We start from the raw sequence: 21,961 nt of genomic DNA on the forward strand, positions 1-21,961 counted from the left end.
TAAATGGCTTTCACTATACAAATTGGTGCCTTAGAGGAGTTCTTAAGGAATCCTCACTTGAGTTAAGGCTGACTTAGGCGAGTTTGGACGAACGAATCGCCTAAGGCCACATGGATCATGAGACGAAAGATCTAGCCCCGTGACAAGTGGTATCTGAGCTATTGGTTCGAAGGCACCATTAGGATGTTGAAAGAAGGGTTCGAACAAAGGTGGGCCAGAAAGTCTTTAAGGGAGATGTTGTCGACTGTTAAGGAATGCGTGGATAAACTTGAGGAATCTATGGAGGGCGCAAAAGAGTCAGACAATGTGCTTAGGGAAAGCATTGAGGACTTGAAGGAGCAATCTAGAGACTTTGTGACCATGTGTCTCACTTCCAATAGGGATAGCATGCAAGAGTTGCTAGATTCCCAAAGGAAGAAGCTGATAGAGATGAACAATGCTTTCGAGGCCATGGTGATGGCTTTGAAGGAGGAAATAATGGCCACGACGATGGCTTTGAGCACAAGAATAGAGGAGCTCGAAAGAGAGCTGACCTTATGCCAAACAATCGTGGGGAAACGAGTGTCAAGTGTAGCACTCAATTACGAGGATGTCCCAAAGCCAAAAGAGTTTGTGGGGACAAGGTCTGCATGCAACGTGGAAAATTTCTTGTGGAGGATGGAAAACTACTTTCGTGCCAAAAGCATCGTGGATGATGTGGTTAAGGTAAACATTGTTTCAATGTTTCTTACTGATATTGTGTTTTTATGGTGGCGAGGCAGGACCATAGATAAAATGCAAGGTGAGATTGGAACGTGGCAAGAGTTCCAATGTGAGCTGAAGGGACAATTTTACCCGGAATTTACCGAGGAAGAAGCTCAGGCAAAGTTGCAAGGGATAACGTAACAAGGCGTAGTGGAGGAGTATGTTCGAGAGTTCAAGGAACTTATGCTCCAAGTTTCAGATGTGACTGAGAAAAAAGAACTGCTTGCTTTTCAGAATAGATTGAAGTCATTGGTCAGACAGAAGGTGGAACAAAGAGGTGTCCAAAAGCTGTCAGAAGCCATGATGGTAGTAGAGTCCGTAGTCAAGCTTAGTCTAGGGAAAGACAAGCCTGGGTCTTCCAAGCCCAAGAAAAGGGGCGTATGTGAAAAGGATCACAAGGAAGATGTTGATACCAATTGCAACGGTGACAATGGTGGTAATGGGAAACCACGAGTTGGGAAGAAGAAACCCAACAAGAAAATGGACAAGTTAAAATGCTTTCTCTGCGGCGGTCCACATATATTGTAGAAATGTCTGAAGAAATTCGCACTTTCTAAGAAAGAGAAGCCGGTAGGTAAAACCTTGAGACTTGGTTCGAGCGCAAGGGGTGTCAAAGTCAAGGACGCCGAAAGCGAGAAGAAGCCAGTAAAGTGCTTCTTATGTCATGGTCTGCATAGGTTGCGGAAGTGTCCGAAGAAGTTTGTCATCGAAGGGGACGATGGAGCAAATAAGGAGCTCAAGAAGCTTGGTTCGAGCAAGGGAAAATTCGAAGCCAAGAGAGCAAAGAGGAGCAAAAAGAAGCAAGTAAAGTGCTTCTTCTGCCGTGGTCAGCATGAGTTGCGAAACTGTTCAAATGTAGTCAAAGGAAAGGCAACGTCTGAGTTTGATAAGTCATCGGAGGGGCTTCTACCCAAGGAAGAGGTGAGTTTGTCATCGAACTTAGAGGAAAAAGTTGTGATGAAAATAGTGAAGTTCGGACTAATGAGGCTCAATTAGAGAGAAGCGTCTAAGTTGGCTAAGCCATCGACAAGGCTTCCACCTATGGGAGAGGTGGTAGTGTTAGAAAAAGAAGTGATGCAAGTTGGACAGTTGACTAGAGTAAATGCAACGAGTAGGACGATTCGAGTTAAGAAGTGATGTAAGCCGAAGCAGAAGTCCCGAAGGAAGGGAAAAGCTAAGGCGTCAAGACAAGATTGAGGCGAATCAAGTCAGTGCCATTCGAAAGTCACAACGAAGGCATTGCGAGGGAGAGAATGTCACAGGCCACAATTCAAAGCCCGTGACCATTGCACTAAATGCATCCGATGGAGGTCTATTGTGTAGATGAGGATCATTTGGCCCGCAAGAACTAGCCCTATTCGATAACCTGTTAGAGAAGCCTATTAAATTGAAGCTTGGTAGGCCCAATAATAAAGATATGGCAACTTAGGCTATTTTGGTAACTAATCTTGTAAAGATTAGATTAGATTTGATATGGCATATCTTGTAAATCCCATGATTTAAGAGATAGGATGAATCTCGTCTGTTATTGTATTGTAATCTTGACTATCAGTTTTGGGGGAGCTCAACTATAAATAGAGAGCCTCCACCTCATTTGTACCCACTCCATTCATTGTTTCATTATTCTTTGTGAATAAGAGAATATTGAGAGCATTTACTCAAACACCTTATGTGCGCTCTTTCTGTTGTTCTTTTATTACTTTTTTTTGGCATAAACCGCTTTCGCTATACAAATTGGTGCCTTGGAGGAATTCTTAAGGAACCCTCACTTGAGTTAAAGCTGACTTAGACTAGTTTGGACGAACGGATTGTGAAACAAAAGATCTAGCCCCGTGACACTAGTATATAGTTTTGACATCTTTTAACTCTTTTAGATTTAAAAATGTAAATTTAATTGCTAACACAATTAAAATAGAAATTTTAATTTTAGTTTTATTATAACAACATTTTTTTGTTACAAAGCTATAAAAAATAAATTGAACTATCACACTAACAAATTTAAAAGAATAAATTTAACAGTGGGAATTTTTAAATCCGAAAATTAAAGGATTGAATTTTAAAAATAAAAATAAAAATATTAAATTCCTAATATACGAAGAGTACAAGGGGTTAGAACATATTTTAACATTTTGAATTAAACCACAATTTATTCAAATTTATCCAAAAAAAATTAAATGGTTTTTGATTGTTTGAACAAAAGTTGAATAATTTTATTAATACCACATAATCATCCAATTTTAATGAATACGTATAATATTTTTGTTTCATATATATATATCATTATGCCATAAAAATACAGTGAATAATAAATTCCATTAAAACTTAATTTAACAAGCATAATAATGGAAGCTAAACATTCTTTATTTTAAAGCAAAAGTAGAGGTTTATGCAAGCGACTGAAAGGAAAGCTGCTTTTTACATACTCTAACCGTACACTGCCATTAACACCCAAAACGACAAAAAAATTAACATACATACATACATCAGATGAATATACAAATTTCTTTTACTTTATTGACATTACTTTTACCATCTCCTCTAATCACAATTACAACTATAACCAATTGGGTTAATTATGTTTTCTAATTCAAGTCAATTTCGGGTTGGGGTTCATGAAAAACAGTATTTGTTAACCCTTCACTAACATGAAAAAATTAAGGTTCCAAATCCACCATAAGATCTTTCAAAAACTATGTTTAAGCTCCAAGTTGGTGTAATCATAGAATACACCCCGGATTTTGCAGCAGCAAATGAAATGAGCTGAATGATAATATTAGCAGTGTTCATTGTCGAGGGTAGATTAATTTCAGCTACGGTCCCATTGCATAAGATTCAGGTCATTTGGTTGCAAGTAAATATATGCAGGAACGATGAATGAAGATATATTTCATAACATTTCATCACAAATCAATGCAAGAATATCAACAAACAAAAATATCATTTCTTAAGCCTAATCCGATAATCGGGTTGTCTGTGGAATGCACAAGGTAAAAACGAAATGAACACCAAAATTTGCCCAATTACAGTACAATTCAATATACAAATCCATCCATATTCAGGCAAGTAACACTCTCAACAACCACAGTATCATCTGTTAAGCCTTATCCAACTATTGTTTCCAAAGTCCTATGCTGATGAATAAAGATATACATGCATAATTTTCCCTTAATTACACTACAATTCAATAGTCCCATCCATCCATATTAAAGCAACCAACACTCTCAACAAACAACAGTTATCTCTTAAGCTTAACCAACAACACAAAACACATAATTTCCACTTAATAACAGTACAACTCGATATATAAATTCATCTATATAAGCCAAGGCACCCTATCAACAAACAACAGTTATCAATTCTTAAGCCTAACCCGAAAATTGTTTCTCCGGAACGGAATGCTGTCCTATGCAGAAGAGTATACATGAAATGCATAATTAGCCCTAAATTAGAGTAGGATTCAATATACAAATACCGTCCATATTAAGGCAAGGATCACTAAAGGTCTAAAGCTGAAGCTACCTTAAAACACCATGACACACATTCATGAAAGATGCACCATCTACTTTGCCAGGAAAAAAGAATAGGCCTCATTCGAAGCTTACCGTGAGGCTGAAACCCAGATGAACAGTTTCGCAAAATTCAGCCACAAGATGTTATCTAGCTTATGGTTTCATGAATAATCAGAAACAAGATCCTACATAAAGTTCAAATATAACACTAAAATGATATGTTACTCAGAAGCCATATCCACACATACCAATGTGGGAATGTATCTCAAACACGGGTATTTCAAGAACAGTGAAGAGTCGAATCCCATCACATGTGCTATGCTCAGTTCAATAATACATCATAAGCACACAATTCATCCACCAACAGCTGTAAATAAGCTGAAAAATGCCATTGATATCATCATCAAAACAAGCATTGTATGTAAAGAAAGAAAAACCCTTACATTCAAACAAAATACTTAACCATCTGAATCTCCTTCTTCTTAAACCCACATTTCTCATAAAACACTTTGTTTTCATCACTGCAATCCAAAATAACCTTATAACACCCCATGGAACGAGCGTGATCCGCCAGAAACCCCACGATTTTCTTCCCCAATTGCGTCCCTCTGGAACCGGCATCGACCACCACGTCCTCAATGTGGGCCACTTTACCACACTTCCTTATGAACTTCTTCTCAATAAACACACTCCCTGAAGATATAATCTTACCTGAAATTTCATCTTCGATCACACAAATAACATGATCATCGCCATACATGCTGATTTCCTTAAACCTATCTTCGAATTCTTTATCAGAAACTGAATCACAAACAGTTAATTGTCGTAATAGCTCTAAAAACCCTTTGCTTTTATCTGAAAGTTCCAGCTTTCGAACCCTCAAATTATTTCCTTCTATTGATGAATTAGAGTTCTCCATTTCCTTTTTTTCTGATTATGTACATGGCAAAACGAAAAAGGGTATCTTTTAATTGAACAAAACATTCAATATGAACAGAAAAAAAAAAGATAAAAAGGAATATAGAGTTATAACAATTCTGACCTGTTGTAGTGTTCGATCAATTTCTGACCTAGGGCTAGTTAATTTAAACAGGATGGTTATATAGGAGTATTGTGATTTTTTTAATTTCATATTAATCCCCTAAGTTTTCATTAATTGTAGTTGGACCCTTTTTGAAGCTTGTAAGAAAGAAAACACGACACGTGAGTTTGGTTGGTGTTTTAGATTGTGCTTGTCACATGCCCCTGTTTTTCCTCATCTGCCCCTCCCAAAGAAAAACACCTAGAAATTTACATTGAAAAAAGGAAGAAAAAAAATCGAAGCTTTGAGCCATGAAAAACATTATATGAATGCTTTAAATTCAATTCCCATGTCGAGATCATTGATTCAACGCATTACTCCATTTTTCATAGCTCGAATCAAGCAAAACCATAAGCTTCTAAGCTCTTCTTTTTCTTCATCTTCTTCAGCTATTCATGAGGCTTCTTCTGAATCTCCATCTCCTTCCCTCGATGCAGTTCACATGACTGATAATTGCATAAAGGTAAAATTTAGATTTCTTTTCCCTTTTGCTGTATGGGATTGATGTTTTCTTCTGAATCGTTCTTCTGTGATTTCGTTTGTATTATTTTACTACTCTCTGTTGTATATGCGATTTGTTTTATTTTGTCTAGTATATTGCTTTATTGGGTTTTTCATATCAAGTTTGTTTTTTTGGGTGTGTTTTGTAATTTAACTGGGGACTACAGGTCCGTTTGGATGCTGAGAAAGAGCAGGAAAAGATTGAACCTTTTCAATTCTCTTAATTTCTTTTTGTGTAATATGTAGCTTATGAGAGAATAAGGATTACAATCAAATGGAAACATTCATTCAATTTCTTTCTTATTCATATTTCACGTTCTGGCATCTCTCACAGCCCCAATTTTTTCCCCTTTCATGTAAAGTTATGTAATTTTTGTTCTTTCAGTATTTTCTTGTTATAATTATAGTGCAAAAAACTTACCCTTTTTTTGCAAGGTTCTAACTTTTTAACTTGTTTATTCAAAAAGAGAAACTTTCAACTTGTTAAGATTGCTTAATTTAGGAGACAGTATAGACCCAATAGGCCAATACCTTGTTTTCCACTACATTGAAATTTGTATGAAAACCCTTGCAGGTTTTTTTCTTCAGTGGTTGGTGGCAAATATCCTTGTTAACTCCTTAGAAAATCCAGAGTTGTTTTTTTTTTTTTTCACTGACATTAAGCATGGCTTGCAGAGAATGAAAGAATTGCAAGCAAGTGAGCAATCATCTGATCATAAGATGCTTCGATTGAGTGTAGAAACTGGTGGATGTTCGGGGTTTCAATACGTGTTTGATTTGGATGACAAAACAAACCCAGATGACAGGTTTCTTTGTTTCCTTTTGTTTTTCGTTTTGGTTTTACGAAGAGTATGCTTAATTTCTCTCTCTCTTCCTACCGCTTTAACCATTTTTATTTTCCCGTTGTATCATATTCTATTTGCAGAGTTTTTGTGAGGGAAGGGGTAAAGTTGGTAGTTGATGATATTTCCTATGATTTTGTAAAAGGAGCAACCATCGATTATGTCGAGGAGTTAATTCGTTCTGCATTCGTGGTAAGCCGTGTTATCTTTTTCTGTGCATAAATTTTTCGATGATGTTGTCTTAAATCCTAGAAGACAAGTAGTTTCCCTCTAGCTAAGTGATTAACTATGACAATTTTCTAAATAGTTTGTTGATATGCTGCTAGCATTAACCGCTGTGAACTCCGATATGATGCAAATATTCTTCATTTCTGGTTGCATTGAAATGTTAAATGTTAAATTTCGATGCAGTAGATGTTGTTTAGGCACCACTAAATCTATTGTTTGTATTGTTACGTTAGCTCTAGGACTAGCCATAAAACAGCGGACAAATTTTCCTCATGTTTGGGCAGATAAGATAACCTTTTTCTCGTTCTACACCGGAAATTGAGATGCCTATTTCTCTATAGGATTTGAAAACATTTCATATGCTCCTTTAGGCATACTATTAGCTCATTGTAGTCACTAATGCCTTGTATAACCATTAGATGATCTTCCGAGTTAAGTTCTATGTAGCCTCTCAGTACATTGTCAAACCTTGAATAGGTTTAAATGTATCCGTGATTCATTGAATAGGCTTTTGCTTATTCTAAAAGGTTGTCGTATGAGACATGAACGACATTGCAGGGAGTACCATTGGGAGAATATAGGGCTTATGTATTGCTCCATAAATGTTTACTTCAAATCATTTACACACCTGAAGATTTATTGATCCATAAGTACATGAAAATATGAATCACTTCTAATATGCGTCAGCATGATATGATTGGCCATAACCAGATGGTGCTAAAGATTACAAATCACATGCGAAATCAACTGGTTTTTATGAATCCCACCAGATTTGTATCAATCACTTATTTCACTTTGATCTCTTTTGTTCTGCATAATAAAACTACGTAGCGATCTGCTGTAGTGTAGTAGATGTTCTACACTGTTGCCTTTTTATTTATTTATGGTGGTTCCATTAACAATTTTACTGAGTATGACATGCTTTAAGCAAGGGTGTAGCGTCTGATTTCTGATTTCTTGTGCAGGTGACGACAAATCCTAGTGCAGTTGGAGGGTGCAGTTGTAAAAGTTCATTCATGGTGAAACAGTAGATGTTTCAAGCACATTGCTCATAGTAAATCAATTTTTTTTTTTGTCATAACATTTTTTTAGTTGCAAAATAATATGCATACTTTGGTCTCGTAGTTCTATGTTGTTTGGATTCGGGATGGATATCATAATGTAAGAATGGCTGCTGATTATCTGGTAACGAGGAATTTCCTCTCAATGAGATTGGTTACTCTTTTAATCTTTTCTCTAAAATTGATACTTCATTCTTCCAGTTCAATATCACCTGTATTTGGGTTTGAATATCAAATATGTGTTGGTTTTGAGAGTAATATAGGATTCAAGTTTGGTTTTGAGGCGATTGAACATTTTTGAGTTTATAGGCCAGAAGGGGTTGGGTTAAATTTATGAATTCTAAGTTACAGTCACAAATGGTTGAATGGTAACACTGCCTTGTGAACTAAAAGTGATTTAATCTAAAAGCACTAAAATCTAACAACACTAAAAGTGATTTAATCTAAAAGCACTAAAATCTAACAACATTCTTAATAAATAGGGTGCAACAAGCAAGGGAAATACTCTTTGTTCGAAGTTTTCTCCAACTTGGACCAGGAGAGCTCTATGTTACCTAAGATTGCCCTCTCAAACAAACATGGCCTGCCAGACTTTAACCTCTATCTATTGAGACCACGACTCAAACAATCCGATTATTGGCAACCAAATCACCTAATCCTTGAGGCAAATGCAAATACGATGAAAATGTGAGTTCAACTTCTCTCATTTATGCTGAGATTGATGTTACAATCAACATTCACAAATTGCAGGGTTATGCTACCCATCCACTTTTCTTTATTATCCAAAATTTCCAAAGACAATTCAAGCAACTTAGTGTTGAGAACAAATATGTCCCGCCAAAAGAAATACCATTTTATTCTAACATCGAGCATTGCTACCTAGCTCAAACCCAATCCTCAATAACAACTTCAAAAATACCCCAAGGATCATTGATTTCATTCCTCTGATTGCCTCTGTCCTAGCACTGGAATGTCTTCGTAACGTTTCTGTTGTGTAGCAATGAATCAATGTACAATTAGTAAACAAACTACTTAAGCTTTGGAAGTAACTGATTATGGCAGAGAAAGATTGGGAAACATGCAACAATTTCTAAGGTATACAAACCAAATCCATTTAATAATTATCAAATTGAAACATATTGTAAGACTTGAAAGAAGGCTATATAGAAAGATTATATTACATTGTTTAGGAAGATAGAAAAGAGGAAACAGAAAAAGCAAAAAAAAATACTTCATTTTTGGCAGTACATAATTTGCATACACTGGCAGAGCATATAATACCAATGCAACATAAGAGATCCCACAAGAAATAACAACCTAAAGTGCTGCAATTAATGAGCAGGTGTTTCAGCCTTCTATTTAAAAGCGGTTCTTAATATTTGAGTTTGCAAGGAAACTATAGGAAGCCGATCCCAAACAATTAAGTGAGATCAGACATATTCCCACAGTTTCAAACTGTTAAACACATAGTTTTTGAGCATCTAATAACACTATACTAATGGAATTATGGAATTTTAATGATGGTTGTTCTTGAACAAAAATTGACATCGACTAAAGAGTAAAGGTACTTCACAAAATCCACCATTGAATGTATTCGGCTAAAGAAAACCATAAATAATATAACCATATTTCGGAAACAGGAATAAGCCAAATAAAGGACTGGCAATCTGGGCTGTCTTACTGTATCTAAAGATTTAAACGATCTGCATCAAAGAGTAGGAACCATGCTAACAACAATGCAATCAAATACAAATAGTAGTGTGGTGGCATAAATTAATATATTGGTGATCAAATTCAGGACTAATATTTCGGATATCCAGGGATAAATAAGCTGCATGTGCAATAAAATAAGCAGCAGGACCGATATTCCAAAGAATAGAAACTTTACCCCGACATTGTTGTATTCCCAGAGCCTATAAACTCCATAATCCACAGCCTGCAAAAGTTGACAATTATAGTAAGAATCTTCCCCATTCCTTTTCATTAGAACAAAACTCAAAAATAGCAAATATTAATAGAAATTCAGCTTTTACAATCAAAAACAAAATAATCAATGAAAATTAACGATCCTTATACCAATAATATTGCAATCACTAGACAGCAGCTAATTTTAGACTTATTAGAAACTCAGCATTTAAAATAAAAAACCCACTATCCAATGAAAATTAACAATCCTCACACCAATTAAAATTTATCAACAGATTAAACATGAGTGATCAAGAATATCAAGAGCCTGAAAAAGATGCTCTCAGCTCATGTTAAGCAGATACTGTCAACGCACAATATCTGGCCAATCAGATGCTAGAGATTCCTCGCATCTTTGATTGATTCTAGGCCAAATTTGATCACTCTTTACTCCATTTTAATAATTTCATTGATTTCACAGTATTGTTTCAGTTTCTTGTTTCTTTTAAATTCAATTGATTCTTTCCTGATTCTTGTTCTTTCCACTGATGGGTGTTCTTGTTTAAGTTGAAATTGAGAATTGAACATCAAATCTGGTTAAGGTATGATGGGAGAAGGAATTGTGAGGTCTTGAGTTAACCCATGGGATCAAAATTCATCTGCAGGACCTGATGATGGAATAAAGATCATAATTCAAATGGAGCTAATGGGACAACTTCTAAGGAGACAGTGCTAGATTGGTGAAAGCTTTTTGCTGTGGCCAACCATTGCAGTATTATGCTCCTTAGATGGAAACTGGTTTTAGAGTTGTCAAACTGCAAATGGATGTGTTGGAAGAGGGTTTTCAGGTATGGAATCACTTTCTGGTTGCTCAAGTACTAGGTAGAACCCTGAATTTTAGCTTATTTAAAAAATTTGCCAATATGCTACAGGGTAAAAATAGCTCTATACGAATTAAACTTGCTGCTCCAAACTTTTTCATAATTCAATTTGCTAGTTCTGGAAATAGGGTTGGATCTTAGAAAATGGACCTAGGCATAGTGCAGACCAAAAGGGAGGAAATTCTAACTGCACAAACAACTATGCTTTGCTCAGACGGGGAGTCAAGAAAAGGTCAGAAAAGGTGAAAAACCTGAGGGCTGAATTCAAACAGAAATCAATGATAGACTGGATACAAAGGGCAACTTAACACGAAATTGGTTCATATGATGGTCAAAAGCAAGCACTGTAGGGCCACTATAAGGATATTAACTGATTTGGTGGGGAATAAATTGGAAACTTCGCAGCAGATTTCAAGGGAAGTCACAATGTTCTTCAAGCAGTTGTTGGCTATTGCAGATGGCCACATTCAAAGAGTTGCAGCTGGCCGAGGAATGTTTCTTCAGACAGAAATCAATAATAGACTGGATACAAATGGGCAACTCAACACAAAATTGTTTCGTATGATGGTCAAAAGCAAGCACTTTAGGGACCCTATAACATTTTTTTCTGATTTGGAGGTAAATAAATTGGAAACTTCCCAGTAGATTTTAAGGGAAGTCACAATGTTCTTCAAGCAATTGTTGGCTACTGCAGACGGCCAGATTACAGGATGCAAAAGAATCTTCTTAAGAAATTGCTCCAATGCTCTCCTTCCGTTGCCGTTACAGAAGGATTTAGAAAGAATGCAATATTTGAGATGAATGGTGAAAAAGCACCTAGTTCTGATGGGTATGCTGCCCACTTATTCCAGGTTGCTTGGACGATTGTGAAGGCAGGGGTGGTGAGGGCTGTGCTACATTTTCTCAGTTCTGGAATTATGCTACCAGCTTTCAACTCTACTGTTATTATAACCTTGGACCTAAGAGTTCAATCCTCACAACGTTAAAGACTAGGCCTGTATCTTGCTGCATGGTGATTTATAAATATGTCACAAAAACCATGGCTATCAAGCTTGCAAAGTTTCCTCTTTCTATTATAGGTCAAAATCAAAGTGATTTTGTTCTTGGGAGAACTATTTCGGATAACATCATGCTGGTTCAAGGGATGGTCTGGGACTATGGACAAACCACTCTATCTCCTAGATGTCTCTTGAAAATTGATCTCAAGAAAGCATTTGACGGTCTTAGCAGAAACTTCATTTTTGATGTTTTGGCAGCATAAAAATTTCTTCCTATGTTCATCAGTTGGGTTCAGAGTTGTACTGGCACCTATGTTGCTTGGACTCAGGTATGTGTCTAGGTGTCTGACTTGTCAATTAAGTGAAACTCAAGAAGTGGGGATATGGCACAAAAGGATCCAGATAGAGGATACGGGTGTGGGGACTCGTTTAGTCATTTTATATGTATTTATATATAATATATAAATGTTATTACATGAATTATTAATTTGATTATATATCTGATGATATATACATCACACTAATATTTTCACATAATATATAATAATAATTAATATGTTATTTAAATAATAATATTTTTAATTTTTTATAAAAAATATTTATCAAATTTCTTTTTAACTATTATCGATTATAAAAAATTTTGAAAATAAAATATAATTTAAAATATACTATTTGATATGGATTTATATATTCAGTTAAAAATATTTTGGGCCTTCAACCCAAAACTAATGAAAACCCAAAACTAATATATAGGGCCTGATATTTTTTTCTCTTTTTACCTAGTCATAAGAGTCTGACATATCAACCCATATCCCGTGTCCTTGTTTGTGTCGTGTCAACACGGGTATGGCTCCCATTTTGTTGAGTTTGAGCAACAGAGATTGGCACACCAAGGTTTTCCATTTCTCTCAATGGCAGACTTGTGTGATATTTCAAAGGTGCAAGGGGCATTAGACAAGGGGACCCCCTTCTCCCCATACTTATTCGTGATTGCCAATGAGTATAGTATCTAAAATGTTAGATGTAGGGATTAATTGTGGTCTCTTGTAAGTATCATCACAAGTGTTGTAAAATAAAACTAACACATTTTTACTTTCTAGATGACCTGTTAATTTTTTCTAAGGGCACCTTGGATTCTATTGTAGGGCTGCAATGTCAATTTTATCTTTATTCAGGCTTGCAGCAGAATCAAGCTAAAAGATCTATTCCTTATGAATGAATGCTAGCAGAGATCAAGAAATTCATGATTTGACAGGGTTTAAGCTTTGCTAACCCTCCTGTTCATTACCTTGAGGTGCTTTTTATATCAAGAAGGCTTTTGGAAAGGCATTGTTTTCCCTTACTTGAGAGGGTTCCAAAGAAAATACACTGTTGGGCAGCAAAGCAGCTCTCATTTGCAGGAAGAATGCAGCTAAGTCAGTCCCACTCAATGTTCACAACTTATGGTGTAGACACTTTATCATCCCCAAAGTTGTCTTGAGGAAAATGGACCGGATGTGTTCTAATTTCTTTTGGAAGGGTCAAGAAGGGTCGGATCAAGGAGCCCAAGTGAAATGGACTGACATATGTAAGCCAAAATCAGAAAGCGGGTGGGGATTGAGATTTGGTGACTTGGAACAAGGCATGCACAGTCCAACACTAATGGTCTATCCTAATCCAAGCAGGTTCATTATGGATTGCTTGGTCAAATGCCTATGTGCTTAAAGGACAAACTATTTGGCACTACAAGAATCACAAGCTTATAGCTAGAGTTGGAGGAAGCCATCAAAATTAAGAAATTTGGCCATGCAACCATACTTCAGAATGGAAGGCTTCCAGAGCTGAAATTTCTAGTAACCAAGGTTTGGCATGCTTTGAGACAGCAAGGAAACGGTGTGCATTGGCATAGATTGATCTGGTTTCCCTTCCATGTTCCCAAATATTCAACAATTGCTAGAATGGTTGTCCGTATTTGACTTCCTAGAAACAACAGATTGATCCACTGGGGGATGAATGTAGCAGACCGTTGTCCTTTTTGCTCAGAGTTGGAATCAAGGAATAATCTTTTCTTTGGACGTGCATTTACAAAAGCAACATGGAAGGAAATACTTTGTATATGTCAGCTGAACAGATAAGTTGGAGACTGGGCAGCCAAGCTTGAATGGGCAATTAGTATACTTCGAGGAAAGCCTTAATAGGCATCATTCTTTGTTTGGCATGGAATATATTTCTCTACTTAGTGTGGCAAGAAAGAAATATAGACTATTCAAACAGGTGGAATCCACAGCAGAAGTGATAATTGGAGGCATCAAAGAAAGTGGCAAGCTAAGGCTAACAAGAGCAGGGAGAGTTGCTGCAAGCCGAATCAACCTTCAGCTATGTGAAGCATGGGGTTTAAGTGATGTCTAGTATGATATGGGGTTAAGCTCTGATTGTAGTCTGTAATGAATTGTTAAAACTTTATGAGCTGTGCAAATTGTGTAATTGAAGCAGTTCTACTGCTCTTTGGATAAATGAAACCAACTTATCCAAAAAATCCTGAAACCAACTTATCCAAAAAATCCTCGGACCAATAACATTCCAATCAGTAAACAGCGGCTAATTTTAAGTACTACTAGAAACTCAGCATTTACAATAAAGAAAACTAAATAATCAATGAAAATTAACAATCCTCAGACCAATGATATTCCAATCAGTAAACAGCAGCTAATTTTAAACACTACTAGAAACTCAGCACTTACAATAAAAAACCAAATAATCAATTAAAATTAACAATCCTAGGACCAATAAATTTCCATTCAGTAAATTTATAAACCCTAACCTCTTTCTTTTTCTAAAACTCAACAGCAAAATTTAATAGGAAAAAACGGATCAAAAATTAGAAAGGAGAGAGGTTGAAGGCAAAAAGGAGTTAAAAAATACCCGTTCACCGAGGAAAGCGCCGGCGATGATGAAGGTAACGTAGACGGAGTTACGTCGCATGATGACTCTATAGAGACCTTCAAAAAGGCCACCTTGACCTCGCCTTCTAGATGTGTAATCCATGAAGCTTTTCGTTAATGTAGAGAGAGTATTTAACTGGGATCTGCGATTAAAGTTTGCAGAGATGCCGTATGCCCAAGGGATGCTGAATTTTGCTTTGTAATTGTTGGTATTGAACACCTTCCAAAATGGGCAATGATCACCGGGTCAAACCGAATGATATGAACGTAGATTTTCTGGGTCAACGCTCCAATGGTAATTTGACGGAATTATTTTATTCCTTTATGCTTTACATTTTCTTTGGGTAAACTAGGAGATAGTCACCTAAGTTTTAATTCTTTCCTGCAAGTTTAGCATTGCTTTAAAAACCTATACCAATCAAAAGTAAACTTTAAATGAATTCCCGGGAAAATTACTTAAAATTTTCCAAACTTTATAAAAAAAACAAAAGCAATTTTACTGGTTTTTAATTAGTTTTCCCAATTTTCAACAATTAAAACCGATTCTCTAATTTTCCAATACAAGTTATATGGTTATTAAAGTAACAAATGAAACCATTGTCAGTTGTAAATTGATCTAAATTCATGGAACTGAGTCTAACAGATGTGTTTAAGTCTCAGTCAACCATCAGCAAGCATGCTAAACACAAATATATTGAAGGGTAACTACCAATTGTTTAAGATCTCAACTATTGAATAAGCCCTCCTCTTTAAAACTCAATGACTACAACCCCAGCATTTCTCATCTAAATATTGCAGGCATCAAGTTCGGTTGTAATGGGGGATAATGGGACAAACGGCAAAATCCATAAATGAACTGAAGACTACTTTTCTCCCACCAAAAGTGTCTTCACTATATTATCCCACATCCCATCTGCAACCATAAACAAATGTCCGGCACCAGGTAGTTCATGGTAGCGAATCCACGGGAGTTGTTCAGCAATGTAGCGTTGCAACGTAACCGGTACAAGTCTATCCTCATCTCCATGCCACACATGCACCGAGCCTTCATTGTTAGGAAATGGGTTGTCCAGTTCCAACGGAGAGAATTCCCAAGCTCCAAATCCGACTATCAGGTCACGATGCAGGGACTCGTATTCCCCTTGCTGTCTTACTTGTGCCTGAAGAAAGAACAGATGAGATCAGCAATAGCAAAGAATGAAGTTCATGCGTTGACCGACACAGACCGACATTTCAAAAACCCACCATTAATCTACTGCAACAGTTACCACCACAAAATCCTTATAATGCCAACGGATTTTGATGACTAATCCACCGCAACTTATAAATACAATTAATCACAGTGCAAGTCAAAAGATTTCCCAAAAAAAGTGCAGCAGACAATATTTAAAACTGCTAAGACAGCAAAAAGTGTGACAACTTTTTGGCCTAGAGATACATACCGCATGGTTCCTAGTAGACGAGATCTTCATCAAGAGTTTTCGGTCCTCACTAGAAAAAATATCGATACTGTGAGCGATAACACTAGAACTAGGGAACCATTTTTGACTGTTCCACCAGTAGGTGAGCCATGGAGCATAGTGAGACACACGAAGCACCCATTGGTCTTGTGGTAACATTTGCTGATATGCTTGGTTCGATAAGTTTGTAGGAAAACCGGACCACCAGTAGTTAACCACTGGAGCCACCAATGTCGCCCCTGCTAACCTGTCAGAGTTGCAAACATCACTTGTATGAGAGAAGTGAGAAAAAAAGCAGTATACACAGTAGCAGAACAAACATTATACGCAATCTCTCAGTTTCAAACATTATATGCAATCGCTCGGTTTCTCTCATAAGTTGCATCTGATTAGTTTGGTAAAAGGATGGAATACCTATGAGGGATGTACTTGAGGCAGCTCCAAATCACCTGTCCCCCCATAGAAATTCCGATTACATAAAACTTGGATCCTAGTCTCAATTGATCGGCAAGCTCTTCAATATCTAAAGCCATACTCTTCACTGTTCGTTTCGGATTAGGATCACTCTCTCCGTAGCCTGGTCTGTCGAAAGACACAACATAGATCCCTAACCTTTCAACGAGTTCCTAGTAGAAAGCAGAAACAACAACGAAGTCGAATGACACTCTCTTCAACATATTATAGCTGAAAGCTAAGATGACCTTAACAAACAAATACCGGGGACAGAGGAACAGCATCAAGCCTACAAGAATCAAATCCATGGACTTTGACGATTTTATACTTTGCTGCCTCTAGTGGAACGCCATGCTCTTTGTAGGCCAAATGCCGTCCATCCCTGAGCTTTATTCTCGACGCTGTGATGAGTGGACCATCAGGAGAGCCACAAGTCTTGGGTGGCGGCGGCTGAATGGCCTGATAAGCCCATGCCAAAGCTCCCACAAACAAGACCAATAGTGTCTTTGTGAATATCCCTGCAATATTTTGGGTATAATTCAAACAAATCCATGTGAAATAAATTGCAAATGACAACACATAATCTATGAAACAAGATGATACCATTATAGCCTGTTAATCAGCAACCTTGTATTGAAAAGTTGATTAATTAGTTAGCCAATATGTAATCTCAATATAATCATTTCATCAATGAAATGCAACAATAAAGCCCTTATTTTACATTCAAAAGATGCAAAAGTCATCCATTTCAAAATGAACATTTCAACTCACACTCAGTCCTCTTCTATATTGCTCGGACTCTTCACTGCTCTTAAAGTACCCGTGTCCGACACTTGTGTCCAACACATGAATATGAAAATATGACTTAGGAATCTCCAACTAAGAGAAAACTTCTAGCCATAATCGTAATCAGATTCATACCCATATCTGAAAATCAGACCCGAGTTCGAGTAACATAGGTGCTTTGTATTTTAAAAGAATTACATCAAGCTAAGCTAGAAGTTCAACTCTGAAGTCTTAACACAAAGACTAAGACTAATAATCCATACAAAAGAGAAAGAAAATCCCAAAAAGTCTCTACAATGGAATGAACCAATATTTCAGGAATCAGCAAGAACAGAAGATCTAAGATTCAAATTCCTAACTTTCTTTTCCTAACTTTCTTATGATTTTCCAAGAATTATAACAGCAAAGAAAAAAAAAACAAAGTAGACCCAGATTTTTAAAGAAATGTGGATGCTACAACAAGGTTTATAACCCAAATCAGGTCAAACAAAAAGGGTAGATCTTTTATAATTTTTTAAACAGAAAAAAGAAATGAAATCCACCTGAGAGAAGCTTGAAGGAAGTGTTTTGCTTAGATTTTCTAGTGTGAGCCCGAGCTGATGCAGCCGATATTTTCCCTGCCATTTTTGGATCTCTCTTTAAACAAAATCCTGCAATAAATACAATCACCCAATTCACAAAATAAATAAACCCACCAAATGGCTCTATCTGCAAAAGAATCTCTTGCTTAAAACAGAGAAGCTCGGTTTTTTGTTTTATTATTACTAGATGGTTTCAGCCGGCAAAATTAACCATACATGCCATTGGAGGAGTCGGAATATTTGGAGTAGAATTAAATTATATATTTTGATAATAATAAATTTTTTTATTTTAATAGTTTATATTTTTATAATTTTTAAAAAGTTAAATTAAATTTTTAGTATGTTTGAAGAGTTTAAGATAAAATTTTATCATTATTAATTTAAAATTTTATAAATTATAAAATGTTTAAATGAATTTTTTTTTATTTTAGGGGGTTCGGGGCCCCTACCAACACCCTCTTGGCTCCGTCACTGTATGCCACTTTTAAAAAATATATCTAAGTATACATGCGGTGGAAATAGGTCAATTTTGGTACAAGTGGTAAAAACGCTTTCATCAGGAAGTGTTTTCAGGAAGCACGCTTTCATCCTCTCTCCTCACGTCACTCAAGCGCTTTCCGCACCCTCCAAATAAAGTTAAAAAAATAAAATAAAATTAATGGTTAGATTAAATTTTTAAAAGTAGAAAATATCGGGATAAAGTTTTCTGAAAACCCAAGAATCCCGGGATAAAATTTACGTGTCATCTTTTCCGTGGCAAAATAGGAAAATTATCTTAAAAACATTTTAGAAAAAATGCTTCTTGTTAGAAGCAGTTTTTTTAATTGTCATGTCTGATCTTTTTCAACATTTTGAAATATGTTTCATATTCGGTGGTAGAATTTCCTATAAAATGAAGATTGATATGGAAAGGTTTTCACAATTAAATTTCGAGCAAAAGATTTGCATGTTAAGGCAATGATTTTTTATTTTAAAAATCTTAAGTTGAAAAATCAACCCAACAAAAGTAAGTTCAAGTAAATTTGGTGTGTTGTTTGAATTTGGTTAATGAGTATTGATTTTTCTGTTTAATGTTTTTGTTTTAATTCTATATTAAACATGTGAAACATGTTTTTTTGGCGAAGATGAGTAGACGAATTAGAATCGTTATTTATTACTACAGTCAAATTCATTTCAAAAGTCTATAATGAACTAATAAGTTCATCAATAGCCAACCTCTCCATATCCTTACCTCCACAATATAGTAACCTTTATAGAGAACCTCTTAGACAAAGACCTAATAACCTTTGTAACTAGCTTTGTATTAAAGTACTCTTCTCCTAATGTGAATGCTTGACTTGAGAGATCACACAACTTAGCATAGAATTTACCGATAGTTTTTTATTCCTACATTCTAAGACTTTAAAATCTGGATGTTAACATTTGCATCTTCGATTGTTTGACAGTTGTAGTGCTTTCATGAGTAGTCTTCAATATATCCTAGGCTGACTTTGCCACAGTACATTTGGCAATTCGTTTGAATTCTTAAAGATCAACTCCACAAAATATAGCATATAAAGCTTTATTATTAGCATTGGCCAATTTTCCTTCCTCAATGGTCTATTGAACATTAGGCTTGATTACTCTCCCATTTTTAGTGTCCATCTTTGAAGGTTCCCAACCAATTAGCACAACAAGCCATGCCTTTTCATCAATGGATTTAATGTATGCTTTTATCCTTACTTTTCAGTAAGCATAGTTTCCAACTTCGAGCATAGGATGACGAGATGTAGAAAAGCCTTCCATAGCTTATTTTTAGCAACTTTTAGGATCTTCACTAGTTACGTTAAGTGATAAGCTCTGATACCAATTGAAAATTTGAAACCGCTGCTAGAAAACTAAACAAAATGCTTGGAAGGAGTGATAGGGAAGTGGGCACTTCTCTAGCACCAAACTAAGAAAAAGTAAATAAGATAAACACATAGGAATTATTTACATAGTTCTATATCCCTACGTCTGCAAAGTCTAACTCAATGAGAAATATCCACTCTTTTCAATAGTTACAACAAGTAAAACTAACCTATCACACACCCTGTGATAATTCTCCTCACATTCGAACCTTGAAGATCAATACTCTCACCATTAAGTTCACCCATGTGAACTCATCAAGCAAGACCACAGTACAAACAGTTTTATTAACAATTTGCTAAGTAAGAAAAGTTTCTTACTTGAACAAGATAAGTGCTAAAAACTCTCTATATAATAACCTATACAAGTCACTCCCTTAAATCGATTATGTTTGAGACTTACTAAATAGAATATCTATAATAATCCCATTAAAATAGTAATACAATAGACTGAATATAATAATAATAAGTAATACACATATGGACACTTGGCAGTTAATCTCATAAAGTTTCAATTCAATCCAAATGTACATGTTGCAAGGGATTAACTTGGATGATTTAATTCGGTCTAATCTACAACATGAGTTCCCCAAGTCATGTGACATTCATTGTTGGACTATATATCCTCCAAATAATCAATATAACTCATTCAAACCGTTCAATAAATTACCAATAATCAAATATGGAAATTACCACCAAGGGAAATGGGTGTTTAAAGACTAATTTCATATTTTTCAACAAAATTATCTAAAGAAACTTGAAAATTGTTGTTTTTAAGAAAAACCTAATATTTTTTTAGGGATTGAAGTTTTAGATGTGCAACATGCAAGGCAAACAAAAGCTTTTAAAATGTAATGTTGAAATGTATTATTAAGAGTGTTATGTATCATATCTATAACAATAAAATCTATTTTTTTTAACGTCATTCATGTATAGGCTACTGAAAAATATGGTAAGATATTTTTTTGATTTATCATAGTTGGTTTTCCGAAAACAAAAATAGTACATTTTAATATAATTTTAAAAATTAGTTTATTATCTCAAAATTTAGATTTGCAACAATCTTTCAAATTGAGAAAAAATAAAGCTATTTTGCACAACATTTACTTGGTGAATTGCATAGCCAAATAAGTTCTTTTTGTGTTTGATTACTTTGGATTTTCCATATTGCATGTTACAAAGCAGATTCCAACTTTGATCAATTATATAAATTCGCCAATCAGGTATTAGTTCAATTAATATGGATATTGTTATAAATATAAGAAGATGTAGGTTTAAGTACGCCGAAATACATTATCATCCTATTTATGAGTTAGAAATGAGCTGCTGATACTATACACACCAAGTTTTATTCTCTCACAACCACCTTGGGTGGTGCAAGATGTAATGTTGAGTAACTAATCTATTATTGTCGATTAGTGTTATAATTCAGCTTCCTTTTGTAACTAAAAAAAAAACATTACACTTATAATTTGTGATTAGTTATATTTGGACAAATGAGGGAGAAGAAATAATAATCATCAACTGGATCACTATAATTTAATTTAGTTGCATTGATGATTTAAAAAAAATCAGAACATGAATTTATTATATTTGTTAAATAAATATAGGTAGATAGATGGATAATTCTGGTTTTTAAAATTTTGTATGTTAATTATATGCATTTTTGTATATGTATATATTAACCTTATTTATAAAAAAAAGGAAGAAAGATATTCACTACTGTATTAAAATTTCTCCTTAAATGTTGTTAATCATTTTAACTCTTTAACATGAACAAAAACATGATATATTGAGAAAATTTCATAAACCATTTATGATGTTCTTTGAACATTTTATTTTATTTTTTGTATTATTTACCTAAAAAAAAAGCAAAGTAAATGGAAGGCAATTTGTTTTGTTAATAAACATCAATTTAAAACTACCAGTAAAGGATTCTTTGGACTCCATGAGTAGATTACGATATTGCTAATTGTCCTTCATATAACTCATCCAACAAATTAAATTTTTCATTTTTGTTTCAAATTCAGCTATTAACTAATTTTTTAAATATAATATGGTAAAGTTTAAATCTCATTTCTCTACTTAAAACTTTCAACTTTCAATTATCAATCTTATATATAT

General features: G+C 35.1%; 4 protein-coding genes across 6 annotated transcripts; 1 reads left to right on the forward strand and 3 right to left on the reverse strand.

The window, feature by feature from the left end:
• Positions 1-4,609: 4,609 nt before the first annotated feature.
• On the reverse strand, positions 4,610-5,430 carry LOC107892671 (glucosamine 6-phosphate N-acetyltransferase). Of its 2 annotated transcripts, none has more exons than XM_016817804.2 (2): positions 5,296-5,430; positions 4,610-5,183 (listed from the first exon to the last, which is right to left on the reverse strand). In XM_016817804.2, exon 2 carries the CDS (start codon positions 5,170-5,172, stop codon positions 4,699-4,701), a length of 474 nt encoding a protein of 157 aa, XP_016673293.1. In that variant the 5' UTR covers positions 5,173-5,183; positions 5,296-5,430; the 3' UTR covers positions 4,610-4,698. The 2 variants fall into 2 exon arrangements, with proteins under 2 accessions (XP_016673293.1, XP_016673245.1); XM_016817756.2 differs by having other exon boundaries at positions 4,610-5,189; positions 5,296-5,357.
• A 29-nt stretch (positions 5,431-5,459) lies between these two features.
• LOC107892589 (iron-sulfur assembly protein IscA-like 2, mitochondrial) lies at positions 5,460-8,133 on the forward strand. Its single transcript, XM_016817682.2, has 4 exons — positions 5,460-5,797; positions 6,511-6,641; positions 6,761-6,869; positions 7,871-8,133. The coding sequence occupies exons 1-4, from the start codon at positions 5,600-5,602 to the stop codon at positions 7,934-7,936; spliced, it is 504 nt and encodes a 167-aa protein (XP_016673171.1). The 5' UTR covers positions 5,460-5,599; the 3' UTR covers positions 7,937-8,133.
• A 508-nt stretch (positions 8,134-8,641) lies between these two features.
• LOC107892812 (cytochrome b-c1 complex subunit 9, mitochondrial) lies at positions 8,642-15,111 on the reverse strand. Its single transcript, XM_016817887.2, has 3 exons — positions 14,652-15,111; positions 9,855-9,902; positions 8,642-8,953 (listed from the first exon to the last, which is right to left on the reverse strand). The coding sequence occupies exons 1-3, from the start codon at positions 14,772-14,774 to the stop codon at positions 8,903-8,905; spliced, it is 222 nt and encodes a 73-aa protein (XP_016673376.1). The 5' UTR covers positions 14,775-15,111; the 3' UTR covers positions 8,642-8,902.
• A 142-nt stretch (positions 15,112-15,253) lies between these two features.
• LOC107892501 (uncharacterized) lies at positions 15,254-18,213 on the reverse strand. 2 transcript variants are annotated; one of them, XM_016817602.2, is made up of 6 exons: positions 18,136-18,213; positions 17,913-18,020; positions 16,849-17,102; positions 16,546-16,757; positions 16,114-16,378; positions 15,254-15,831 (listed from the first exon to the last, which is right to left on the reverse strand). In XM_016817602.2, exons 2-6 carry the CDS (start codon positions 17,992-17,994, stop codon positions 15,535-15,537), a joined length of 1,110 nt encoding a protein of 369 aa, XP_016673091.2. In that variant the 5' UTR covers positions 17,995-18,020; positions 18,136-18,213; the 3' UTR covers positions 15,254-15,534. The 2 variants fall into 2 exon arrangements, with proteins under 2 accessions (XP_016673091.2, XP_040967753.1); XM_041111819.1 differs by having other exon boundaries at positions 17,913-18,179.
• Between the last annotated feature and the right edge of the window lie 3,748 nt (positions 18,214-21,961).

This window comes from Gossypium hirsutum, chromosome A01, assembly GCF_007990345.1.
Source record: "Gossypium hirsutum isolate 1008001.06 chromosome A01, Gossypium_hirsutum_v2.1, whole genome shotgun sequence".
NCBI classification, from domain to species: Eukaryota; Viridiplantae; Streptophyta; class Magnoliopsida; order Malvales; family Malvaceae; genus Gossypium; species Gossypium hirsutum.